Source organism: Python bivittatus, unplaced genomic scaffold, assembly GCF_059951505.1.
Source record: "Python bivittatus isolate LINGU-HERP-01145 unplaced genomic scaffold, Pbiv_v1 ctg000080_np1212, whole genome shotgun sequence".
Lineage (NCBI taxonomy): Eukaryota > Metazoa > Chordata > Lepidosauria > Squamata > Pythonidae > Python > Python bivittatus.
The window spans coordinates 74,578,672-74,591,576 of record NW_028277035.1 but is presented as its reverse complement, the minus strand read 5'-3'; the positions used below and the strand labels follow the sequence as shown (position 1 = coordinate 74,591,576).

The following is a 12,905-nucleotide window of genomic DNA, read 5'->3' as shown; positions in this document are numbered from 1 at the left end:
CATTTTGTAAGACTCTTTTGTTATTTAGGAGTCTTTTAATAAAGACCCTCACAATTGATGAAAAGAACATGCTTGCTGTACCCACAATGGTGTTTTCTGCAGCAAAAATTTGAAGCATGGATGATATGGATACATACATCTGCAGATGCTAATCTAAACAGAACTCACACCTATATTCCCACGGGGAACATTCTTGACCCCAGAAAACATCTCTGTAAAACTGTTAGATGCACAGCAAATATGGTGCCTACATAGTCAGCAGCATGAAATTAATCCTGTAATGTTGCCACTAGCTTACAGAGACTGAAATCCTAAATTGGCACCCAAGGGACCAAAAAGGGTCTAACTGCTGACTAATGCATAGGTTTGCAGTCACTACAAAACATTTATCTTCAACCATTTATCTTTATGAATGCCTGGCAATTGGCATTTAGACTGGGGAAAAAACATGAACAAACATGAAGCAAGGGTATTTATTTAAAATAAACTTGGGTAAGATGAACTACCCACAAGTAATTGAGCAAAAGACATTACATCACTTAATAAATTTTAAGTGTACTGATACTTAATTGATTAAATTAATTGATATTTGACTAGTTCTTTCCCTTTTAACATTATGGAAACTTGCAAGGCTGGGCTTGGGTTGGGAAATTGTTCTGAAGAGGAGCACCCATGTAACATTAGCTGTTAGATATGTATTCAATCTTTTGGCAAAAAAAAGTATTGCAACTATTATTTGTTGTTTCATCTTGTTATTATTATTGTTTGTTATTTAGGTGTACTGTTTTAATCCTGTTACTAGAGACGGTTTTTTGATCCATTTTGAATCTTCGTGCATTTGAGCAGCATATAAACCCAAGTTAGTTATGTAAGTAAGTAGATAGAGTAGATAATGTTAGGTAGTTGGCTCTGAATTTATTTATTTATTTTTCAAATTTGTACGCCGCCCATCTCCCCCAATGGGTGACTCTGGGCGGCTCACAATAATAATAAAAAGCACAGGACTCTCCAGACATAAACATAATCTATAAAAAGTTAAAAACATATATAAAAATGGCCTAAAAACCTCCTATAATTGGCCCTAAAAACCTGTAAGATGCTGGGGGGGGGACAACCGCTCACCCCACCAGGCATCTCCATAGGTGCGGGCCCCCCTCTGGCCCCCAAGCCTTCTGGCAGAGCCAGGATTTGATCCTGCACACCGCACCTCAGGCGGCAAGATGTTCCATAGGGCGGGCGCTACAGCAGAACAGGCTCTCTGCCTAGACCCCACCAATTGAAATTCCTTGCCGGGTGGGGTCTGCAATCTGCCCCTTCTGCTGGACCGAGTGGGGCGGGCTGAGATGACCGGGGCGAGGCGGTTCCTCAGATAACCTGGTCCCATGCCATGAAGGGCTTTAAAGGTGATGACCAACACCTTGAATTGGACCCGGAAACAAACTGGCAACCAATGCAGCTCACGCAACAGGGGTGTTATACATGCCCTCCTAGGGGTATTAAGAACTGTCTGCGCCGCTGCATTCTGTACCAGCTGTAGCTTCCGGATACTCTTCAAGGGTAGCCCCATGTAGAGCGCATTACAGTAGTCCAACCCAGAGGTGACCAGGGCATGAGTGACCGTGTGGAGGGCCCCCTGATCCAGGAAGGGGCGTAACTGTCGCACAACATGAAGTCGTGCAAAGGCCCTCCTAGCCACGACTGCCACCTGCTCTTCGAGCAGGAGTCGTGAGTCCAGGAGAACCCCCAGATTACGCACCGGGTCTGTCTGGGGTAGTGCAACCCCGTCAAGAACCAAAGATGACAAACTCCTAGATCCTGAGGCTCCCCGTATCCACAGCCACTCCGTCTTACCAGGGTTCAGCTAAAGCCTGTTGTCCCCCATCCAGCCCCCCACAGCCTCCAGGCACCGCGAGAGGGCAGTCACAGCGTCACTTAAGGCACCTGGGATGGAGATATATATTTGGGTATCATCCGCATACTGATGATACCTCACCCCATGGTGCCGGATGATCTCACCCAGCGGTTTCATGTAGATATTAAATAGGAGCGGTGAAAGCGACTGACCCCTGTGGCACCCCACAAAGTAGGGGCCGGGGGCTAGACCTCTCGCTTCCTATCAACACCGATTGGGTTTGGCTTTGGAGGAAGGAGCTGAACCAGCACAACATTGTGCCACCCACCCCCAATTCCTGCAGCCGACCCAAAAGGATACCATGGTCGATGGTATCGAAAGCCGCCGAGAGGTCAAGAAGAGCAAGGATGGATGCACTACCCCCATCCCGCTCTCGCCAGAGATCATCTAAAAGTGCGACCAATGCTGTTTCTGTCCCATAACCGGGCCTGAATCCTGACTGATAGGGGTCCAGATAATCCGTTTCCTCCAGTATGCTCAGAAGCTGCCGTGCGACCACCTTCTCTACCACCTTTCCTAAAAAGGGAAGGTGGGAGACTGGATGAAAATTGTCCAGGAGGGTGGGGTCTAGCAATGGTTTCTTGAGGAGTGGGCGGACCAAAGCCTCTTTAAAAGGCTTTGGAAACACCCCCTCCTGCAAGGATGAATTAACCACTGCCAGAACCCACCCTAAAGTCACCTCCTTGGTAGCTTTAACTAACCAGGAGGGACAAGGATCTAAACAACAGGTGGTCGCACTGACAGCCCTGAGGATGCTGTCCACTTCCTCAGGGGCAACAGGATCAAACCGTTCCCAGATAACTGGGCAAGAACGCTCCCCGGGCAACTCCACTGGACCTACTCCATGCTTGGCTTCCAACTGAGCACGGATCTGAGCGATTTTATCCATCAGGTGTTCAGCAAATTCCTCTGCACGACCCTGCAAGTGGTCCTCCGCCCCCCTCTTTTCCCAGGAGGGCCCGGGTGACCCTAAACAGGGCTGCAGGGCGACACTCTGAGGATGCAATAAGTGCGGAGAAATGCTGACGTTTCGCTGCCCTTACCGCCACTAGGTAGGCCTTAACAGCAGCTCTAACCCGTGTTTGGTCTGATTCATCCCGAGTTTTCCGCCAGTGGCACTCTAGACATCTCTTAGCCCTTTTCAACTCCCTCAGCTCCTCCGTGAACCACGGGGAGCACCGGGGGTGATGGGCCAAGAGAGGACGCACAGGCGCGATCCTGTCCAAGGCCCCAGCCGCCTCCTTATTCCACACTGCGGCCAGAGCCTCCGCTGGACCGTGCAGCAAGGCCTCAGGAACAACCCCCAGCTCCCTTTCGAACCCATCCGGGTCCATCAGCCGCCGGGGGCGGACCGTTCGAATAGGTCCCACCTCCCTGCGGAGGGGGGTAGCATAGGAGAATCCCACCGCCACCAGGGAGTGATCTGACCATGACAGGGGGGATAATATAAAATCCCCCACCAGATCATGCTGCCACTGCTCCGACAAGAAAACCATATCTGGGGTGTGACCACTGTCCCGGGTCGGGCCATCCATGACCTGGGATAGGCCCATGGCTGCCATGGTAGCCATGAACTCCCGAGCCGCCTCCGAGGCCAACCCCAGGGATGGCAGATTAAAGCCCCCCAAGACCATAAGTCTGGGGAACTCCACTGCCAACCCCGAGATGGCCTCCAGCAGCTCAGGCAGGGAGGCTGCTATGCAGCAGGGAGGCTGGTACAATAGCAGCACTCCCAACTGATCCCGTGTGCCCAACCTCAGGAACAGGGTCTCACATCCAGTAACTTGCGGAGCAGGGCCCCTGAAGGCCAATAGGGATTCCCTGATGACTACTGCCACTCCCCCTCCCCTGCCCTGGGGTCTCGGCTGGTGCCACACCCTAAACCTGGCTGGACATAATTCCGAGAGGGCTACTCCCCCCTCTGGTGCCAGCCAGGTCTCGGTGATGCATGCCAGGTCAGCCTGCTCCTCCCCGATAAGATCGTGAATAAGGGGGGCCTTATTATTGACTGACCTGACGTTCAGTAGCAGCAGTCGAAAGCCCAGGCCTCTGTAGGCCTGCTGACCAGGGTCTGGACTTGAGCTCTGAGGGCCGGAACACGCCACTAGTATAACGCATCGGGGGCGTCTTCCCCTGAAACAGTCTGCCCTCTGGCTCCCGCCATACTGCCCCATGCCCGTCACCACTTGAATGCCCACCCTAAACTGCCCGAGGTCCTCCTCCCCCCGCTTCCAGGCCTCTCACTTAAGGGGCCCGCCATACCAGTCACCACCCAAGGGAGAGGAGATAAAAAAGGAGTGGGGGAGCGCGCCCCTGTGGTACTTCAACCGACTGCTCTCAGTGCCAACAGGGGCTCAACACCCCCAATTCCCAACCAAACACTCACCCTCTCTCCACCAACTTCTCCCACTGGTCAGGGAGAGAAGGGCCCCACTCACTCCTACCCTCTGCCCGTCTCCCACCCAGGCAGAGAGCAGCACATTCACCGCTCCCAACCACAGCCAACACTCTCACACACCCACTCACTCGAGTCCCCCAGAGTCTTCTCTGGGGGGAGGGGGCACCCCTTGCCACATAGGGGCTCATCCCCCAACCCCCAAGGTCTCAATGCCACTGTGGGCCACTGTGGGCCGCCAGGCTCTGGTCTCCACTCCACTTCAGCCTCACAGCTGCCATCAGTGCCGGCGCTCTCACCGCTGGTGCTCCCACCGCCGAGGCCAGCTGCGCCAGGCCTGGGCCGCCGCCCTGCTGGGACTCCCGGCCCCGCAAGGCCTGCTCTCGGCTCCGGCGCCGCTCCCCTCGAGCCCGGGTAATGTTCTTGACTCAGCCGGCTTCGCCACGGCAGCCACCAACGCTCTCCCGCCGCCGCCTCCGTCGGCCCTCTGGGTCCGAGCGCTGTCTGCTGCCACACCTGCCCCTGGCCTCTCCTCTCCGTCCTTACTCCAGCCACCGCCGCAACTCCTCTCCCCACGGTCAAGGACCGCCTCGGACGAAGGTAACACCGGGGGTTCTCCTTATTCACCCTTCATTCATGCGAATATCCCACGCCTCCGACTCTCCTCAACCCCATATTGGTTCTGGTAAAGGCCAAAGGAGGTTATGGCTGGGAGCTCCGCACTAGGCATCCGCCCCCGCCGCCATCTTGGAGAGTATTGCAAGGAATTGCAAGTTCCCTATCTGTACTTTGATGGGGACTCCCCAAATTACTGGATTGATCTGGGGGGTGGACTTGGAGCATGAATTTCCCAATTGCTTGATTGTTTCAACACCATTTGGAATGGGGACATAATCCTGGAAATGGAATCTAATGAAATCCAGAAATCCATGAAACTCCTTGGAGTTGCTCTGTGCGAGAACTCAGTGCATCTTTGGAACTGGTACCTGGCCTGGTGGTTTATAACCTGGGTGAGAGACAAGGCTGGGTACCTGGGGTTTTCAGTGCCTCCCTTTCTCCAATGAGAGTAGAGAGGGCAGTAGGGGAGGGGGCTAGATGTGGCAAGTGCAGTGAAGAGGCTAGTAAAGTGAGTGCAGTAGATTGTCTGAGGGGCTGTATTATCTCAAAGTTACCTGGTGAATTGTGGTTTTGAACATGGTCCTGTGGTTTTGAATATGGTTCTGTACTGTGATGGTGGAGAGCTTTTGGGAGGGCACAAGCCAGTGGGGAAGGGCTGATGTGGGTGAATAAGAAGTTATGGTAGAAGTTTGAGAGTGGGCAGTATCCAGAGCAGGAGGATTCAATATCTCTGATCGTGTTCTCATCTTCATCCCAAGAGCCACAGTACCAGAACCTTTGAGGCTTTGGCTGTTGCGATGTATCACCAAAACTTTGATGAGGAGGAGCCCCTTCGTTTATTGAATTGCTCAGGGAGATGAAGTGGTAGAGGAGACATCTACAGCACTGCTGGAGAAACAACTATCTTGAGTCTTACTGGACACTAGTAAAGCTCTGTTGAATCTATGTAGTGGTGATTCAAGTGGCAAAAGTTGATTATTCTGCTGCCTTGGTTGCATCTACAAAATGCCTCCCAGTGGCCCTCTTTAAAACATCTTTTTTGGGGGAAAGATGACTGGGAAAGCATCTTTCTTGGGGAAAGATGATTGCCAAGGTCATCTGAAGAATTTCTGTGGCATTTGGTGAATGAAATAACTCAGATTTGAGTGGAGTTGGACTTCAGCTATGATTTGAAGTGCTAGCAAGGTCCTATGTGGCTCCAGAGTTGGTTAATTGAGGGATGTCTTGTCCTACATTCATCTGCCATCCATCCAACCAGATTGAAGATAGTCAACTCCCTCCAGGTTCTGCTCTGTAAGACTGCTATTTGACTGGGCTTCAGAAGCAGGTTCTTCCAGTAGTCTCCCCCACACTTTGGAAAACTGTTCCCATGGAGATTTCATCAGCCCCTTCCCTCTTGCGGTCTAGGTAAGCTGTCAAGACCTAGCTGTTCTGTCTAGTAGATGAGAAGGATATGCTCTGATTGAAGCTTAGGTTCACATGCATTTGAGTTTTGAATTTTCTGGTTTTATTTGGATTGTTATATGGAGAGGGGTTTGGTATATCTGAAGTGCTTTTTTCTTTCTTTTTTGTGAATGTTTTTCATTTTGTGATGAGATTGTTAGCTACCTAGAGCCTTTGGGATTGAGCGTCATGCTGTGGTGAGCCAGGTTTTGGCCACGATACAAATGAAGTAAAAATAAATAAATAATTTTGTAGATTTCACTCAGGAACATGGAATAAAACTGGATAAAATTAGGCAGTCTCAATCAAATTACTCACAGACCAGATCCAGAGTGCAGGATTTCTCTCTGATCCCCTGGTCTTAGCTTAATATTCTGAATCTTGCATATAATAACCAAAATTGTAGCAGTGGTTGAAGATACAAAAGACAGTAGGAAAACATAGATGGCAATATGCTTAAATCTCTAAATCCTTTTGATCCACATCAAAAAGCTGTTCTAACTGTCTGTTCTAATGAGTCAGTTTCTTATTGTCTGAATCATGTTTCCTTAAGTAATTTCCATCTGCAGAAGCTTTTGACAGGCCCTATCTCCTTAATAACCATATAGGATGCAACATTAAAATCTCCAGGATCATGCTGCTCTATTTGAATGGACATGAGTGTTACAATCTGAGGTGTCTTGGTAGGAAATAAATCTCACAGAAAACTTACTTCTGAGCAATCATACACAAGATTTGGCAATGATGAATTATTTGTACTTTTACTACACTTGTATTCTTTTCTCCAGTCCTGGCTTTTTTTAATGAATAATGCTCTTCAACACACATGAAGCTACAAGTTCTAAGGTTTAATTCCAGTAAGACCAAAACAAGCCTTTCTTAAGCGGCTGTTTGTTACTATGGTTTCTCTTAGTTATCGAAATGGACTGGAAATAATCCTTAAGCATCATCATTATTTGCTGTCCTCTGTTCCTCCAAATCTATCACAAGCTTCCACGTACTGTAAATATATCCCAACTAACTTGCAGGCATGCTGGGTTTCATAGAAAAGAGTATGCACTACTATTTATACTTCTTCTTGCCTTGGTCATTTTGAATGAAGCTTCAAAGTAAGAGATGTCAGTACATATTGCCATGGCATCATTTGTGCCTGTTTTTTTTTTAAGTTTAAGGGTTTTTTTTAGATTTTTTGTCCCACCTTTATTATTTTTTTATAAATAACTCAAGGCGGTGAACATACCTAATACTCCTTCCTCCTATTTTCCCCACAACAACCACCCTATGAAGTGAGTTGGGCTAAGCGAGAGCGACTGACCCAAGGTCACCCAGCCAGCTTTCATGCCTAAGGCGGGACTAGAATTCACCAACTCCTGCTTTCTAGCCTGGAGCTTTAACCACTAGACCAAACTGGCTCTCTGTTTTCTTTTTCAGACCAATGATAAAATATCTGGCTGAATTCCCTGCAACTTTAGACTTCAGTTTCTGATCCAGAGCTGCGCCTGCTGCGGTTGTCTTTAATGGTCAGTTCTTGGCAGCTACTCAGTTCTTATGAGTGCTATCAGCTTGTACAAACGGGTAGACAATTCTAGTGCATTTCACTGCAATCTAGCATGAGCGATAGTCATTTACACAGGGGACTTGTTGACAATATCTGTTAAGTCATTAATTGTGAGTTAGGATGGCCATAAAAGCCTAGATGATGGACTGGAATTCAGAGGGTGTTTTATGGAGCAACTAACCCAGGTTTGATATTTTACATCCTTTTCAACATTCCTGCCTAAGTCGATGAAGCAAGTGGCCTGGCAGTCTATTTAAGACAAATTAGTCAATAAGCAAACAATGTAGCTAGAGTTGCCTGAGCATTCTTTACACTCTGACTCTTTCCATTGATCTTTGTCTCCTGGGCTTGGAAAGATTCTCTTTAAACGATTTTAGAGAAACTCCCTTTAATCAGCAAACAAGCCCTTAATATTTAGCTGTTCACATTAGAGGGCTTTTTTTAAAAAAATAGCATTTAAGAACTTTCCTGAAGTCAAATGCTATGGATTGAATTAAACTGAGCAAGGGCCAGCCATGAAAGTAGCTGCTTACAGTATTTAACTTGTTCTGCAGCTGAATAAGGGCAGAAGCAATTGGTTGCCCAGTTGCTAGATCAGGAACATCTGAAGAATGGCTGGAGCTTGCCTGAATGGAGCTCCTTGTGCAGGAGGTGTAGAAAAGCAAAGTATTCTGGAAATGGTTGGCCTGAGGTCTCTAGAAGGCACCAGGTTGGAAAAATGCCAGACAAGAGGGAAACTATGCAAAGGTCATAGATCAAAGAGTCATTTTATATGTCTGAAAGGTGATCATGTAGACATTAGAGGCCCGATTGCTACGCAGGGTTAAAATAATGATGCATTTAATATTACAGCGATCAAATTACAGTGCTGAGATTGGGTCTTATTGACTGTTTCCATGCACAAAGAGTATCCTTAGTTTGTCCGATAAAGCCATTTTTGTCAATTTGGAGATAGGTAGAAAATCTGTCCCTCCTCTGGCAGGAGGTGATTTTCATAGTGGTTTGGAAGAGGAGGCTGTGTATTTATTTTAGCATTTTGTGTGGTGGTTTCTTTGTATTGGCCTCTTCCTTGAATAATGGGGAATGGCACAGAGTGGCCAATAGAAACATGGCTATCAGTTTTGGGCACCTCCAATAATAATACCCAACATAATTTAATGTACATTATCATTTTCCTCTTCTCTATCGGCTCCACTAAGTAGGCCAGACCATGAAATCAACTCTACAGGAAGACTAGAACTACTTTTACTGAGATTGGCTGTAGTAACAGAATCTTGCAAGCCTGATTGTGCTGTACCTCTCCCCTCCCTGTATACTGCAGTGAATCAGAGTGGTATCTGCCTGAGTGTGATGGTTCGCGGGCGTGGCCTTGGGAGACAGGAAGAAGAGCCACAGACTACACAACATTCAGATAAGAGGGAACTTAGTATGCAGAAGCAATGGGGATGTGGCAAATGTCTCAGAAAGGACCCTCTGTAGTTTCTTGGACTGTAACAGTGAGGGGGGAGAGTTCTACTTTTAGACTTGCAAGATTCCGTTAATGTAGCCTTACAATAAAGTTAGAGATAGTACTTCTGGGTGTGCTTCTTCTCTGGACTACCTCTCAAGGCTGACACTAAGGCACTTCTGAAGATTATCTTGTTTTCCAGGGCTTAAAAATGTTTCAGCCCCCTTTGTTTAGGTAACAGTCCTAGTCTATTTTTATCAAGGTCAACTCCCTTACTCTCTACATTCCCCTCATAAAAAAGTGAGAAGGTGGAACAAATGCGGCTCAATGAAAGAGGAAATCTTTGTGTTCAGTTTAACTCCTGAGACTTCACATACACACCCACTTCATTTTATTGTTAACACATTAGAAATGGTGTGCTACTGCCTTCTTCTAAGATGTTCTTTCTACTTCCCAATCTAAACTTGAGATTTCCTGGTGATCTCCCACCTACTTACTAATTAGATGCAACACTGCTTAACTTTCTGAGATTAGCCAAGATCATCCAGGTGTGGCCACCCAGCTGGGTACAGCACACTATGTAATTTTGTTAAATAGCAACATTTATTTATAAAGAATAATGTACTCTTCATAATAACTAAAGGTCTCTGGGCAGACTGCAACATTTATATCTGCTTAATTTAATTTGAGCAAAAACATTGTTTGAATCCATATGAAATTAATCATGCTTTTGTGCCATTAAACAAGTTAGGCCTGATTAAATTATTTTCATGATCCCAGTGAAGGCAAAGTCGGTACTTTACTATTTTTAGAATTTGTCTTTTTTTTCCTTCAACTGAATTTTTGGCAATGTTGTTCTTACTGCATCTATTGATCAATTTTCTATTTCATACTAAACTTGATTTTTGTATATGTGTGTGTGTGTGAGGGAGAGACAAACAGACAGAGATTGGGGAGGGGGGATAGAAAACAAAGCATGTTCTGTAGAAAAATGGAGGCCCAGAAGAGTTGCTTTCAAATAGAACCACAAGGACTACAAACTCTTTTCTGAAAACATGGCCTCTTATCCCTTCATTATGTAACATTTAATTAACTGAATATCAAAGCAAATAAGCACTAATTTCCTATTCTTTGTAGTGCAAACTGCAGAACAAAACAGATTATTTAGAAGTATATTTCCAATATGCTCAGATAATGTGAATGCCTAATTTGATTGCAGCAGTAACTGCTACACCAGTGGCAGATGAAAATATATTAAAATATTTGTATATTAAATGACTGCTTCAAGTTATTACTCATACCTCTAATTCTAGGTCCTCTCTGTCCATTTCTTGATGAATGCTTCCCATGTAAACATTTGGGTCATAGTATTCATGCCCTGATGAATGCCTAGGAAAATAAAGCACAGTTTAGGTTATCTCTCCCGATTCTAATTAACATATTAATCCTCTCCCAGTCTCATGGCAGATCATCACTAATATGTCAGGCGTGCATCCAGACAGATGCGCTGCCAGTGATCAATGGCATTGAGGATGTTAGCAACATTATACAACAACCCACCCCCTAAAAGCAACCAAATATAAAACGTATCTTGCTTTCTTAATATAATGGCCTCCCCAGGTGGGCTTTGCCACTAGACAGAGGAGCATTTATTCCACCAATAATCTTGAGCAGACTATCAGTTACAGTGGCTGTTCACAACCAGGTAAGGCACAACTGCAGGGGAGGTAAAGCTTTGGAAAAGGTACTGTGTGAGTGATGACACACTCAGCTGAGATGGGAGAAAAGGGGAGCACGCATGAGGCTGATATAGGAAGGGAGCAGCTATACTTTATTGCAGGGAAGGCAACCTTTGGTGACTGGGGAACATTTTTTCCCCTTTTTTAAAGAGTTGCCAATAGATAGAGAGGGAAGGGCTGTGATGAATGATGTCACTGAAGATGATGGGATTTTTGCTCCATTTTCTCCATCTGTGTACGGGGAGGGTCCTGAGAGGTTTAGACTGTTAGATGCAGTATGCCTATTTGAGTCTTCATGTATTTTTCTAATTTTGAAAAATCAATGGGAAATTGTGTGGCAATTGTTCACCACCTCTGTTCTACTGGAGAGATCATACTGAAAGCAGGTAACTAGTCTGAAATGCTTAAAGCCGTAAGAAAAAACATCCTGCATTTTGTTTGGCCATTTTAATTTGATTATTTATTTATTTTGTGTGTGTGTGTGTGTGTGTGTGTGTATCCACCCATCTCACACAAAGTGACTCTGGGCAGCGTACAATTAAAAAAGAATAAAAACAAAAATGATTACAAATAAAAGCACACAAAACAGGAGGAGATAACATGAATAAGGGAGCCATCACAAAATCTCCCTGGTCCCCCGGAACCCCCAGGCCTGATCACATAGCCAGGTCTTGAGACACTTGTGGAAAGTTAAGAGGGATGGAGCTATTGATAGAAAAGATAGTGTCCCCACCCCCACAGAAGAAGAAAACACTTGGGGGAATTATGCTTGTGGTGATTTTTTTTTTTTGCACTTATTTTAAAGGAGCCAAAGGTTGCAGACAAGTGTTCTCTTTTTATTTAGATAATTCTCTCTCTGTAATATCAGTCTACAACTTCCAGCCTTCCTAACTCCACCCAAGGAAGGACATAACGAGGGAATGCGTTCCATGGAACCTATTCAGATCAGAGAGCATGATGGCTAGAGAGGCCATGGCGTGACCTGTCAGAAGGCTGCGTAGATACGTAACATGAAGAAAAGCAACCGCCACCATGTCTTCACCACCTCGCAGCAATAAAGTAAATTAGAAAACAAACATAACAAAACATACTAAAACACACTGGGACTGAGGTAATAAAGCCCACATCTCTAGTAGAGGAAGAAAACGTTCATAAACATGGAAAACAGACTGTCACAGTTTTTAAAGAATTGGAACATATGGAGGGGAGAGCGCACATGCATAGGATACTGATACAATGGGTAATTGAGTTTTAGCTCTCAAAAGGAGACCAGCAAGAGGAGGATATGACAGCACTTGCCAGTGAGCATATTTTATTTTTATTTTTCAGTTGCATAAGTTCTTATGTTACATTTGAATGAAGACTCCAATGCACTGCTTCTATTGAGAAAACCAGGCCGACATGTAGAGGACATTTTCTTAGCAGCCACCCTTAGCAACCATTCTTATCAACTGCTGCTACAGGAAAAGGAAATTATGGTGGCAAAGTCCCTCTAGTTTCTGGAGGTAGAGGGGAAAGGGAGTAAGAATGGGAGAGTAAGCAAAAAGTACGTGATTATTTATTTATTTAAAATGCTAAAGCTGCCTTCATAAAACAATCCAGCTAAAACTTAGCAAATGTGTGGACCAACAATCTGATTACCTGCTTTTTAAATTCTTTTCTTGTGTACAACAGGATGACTTATGTTTAAAAGTAATGCACTGTACTAGAAAAAAGACCTTAAAAGTTAAAACAGTAATACCAGTCTGAAGAGGAGGGACAACTAGCACTTTTTAAAAAAATCTTCATATTAG

General features: G+C 45.6%; 1 protein-coding gene across 2 annotated transcripts in view; it reads right to left on the bottom strand.

Annotated features, from left to right (window-relative positions):
- PDZRN3 (PDZ domain containing ring finger 3) overlaps window positions 1–12,905 on the bottom strand; it is a 217,356-nt gene that overhangs the window by 19,217 nt on the left and 185,234 nt on the right. For both annotated transcript variants that reach the window (XM_088134336.1, XM_088134334.1), the window contains exon 5: window positions 10,675–10,762. In XM_088134336.1, the coding sequence (XP_087990462.1) occupies window positions 10,675–10,762 (88 nt within the window). The remainder of the gene's footprint in view (window positions 1–10,674; window positions 10,763–12,905) is intronic.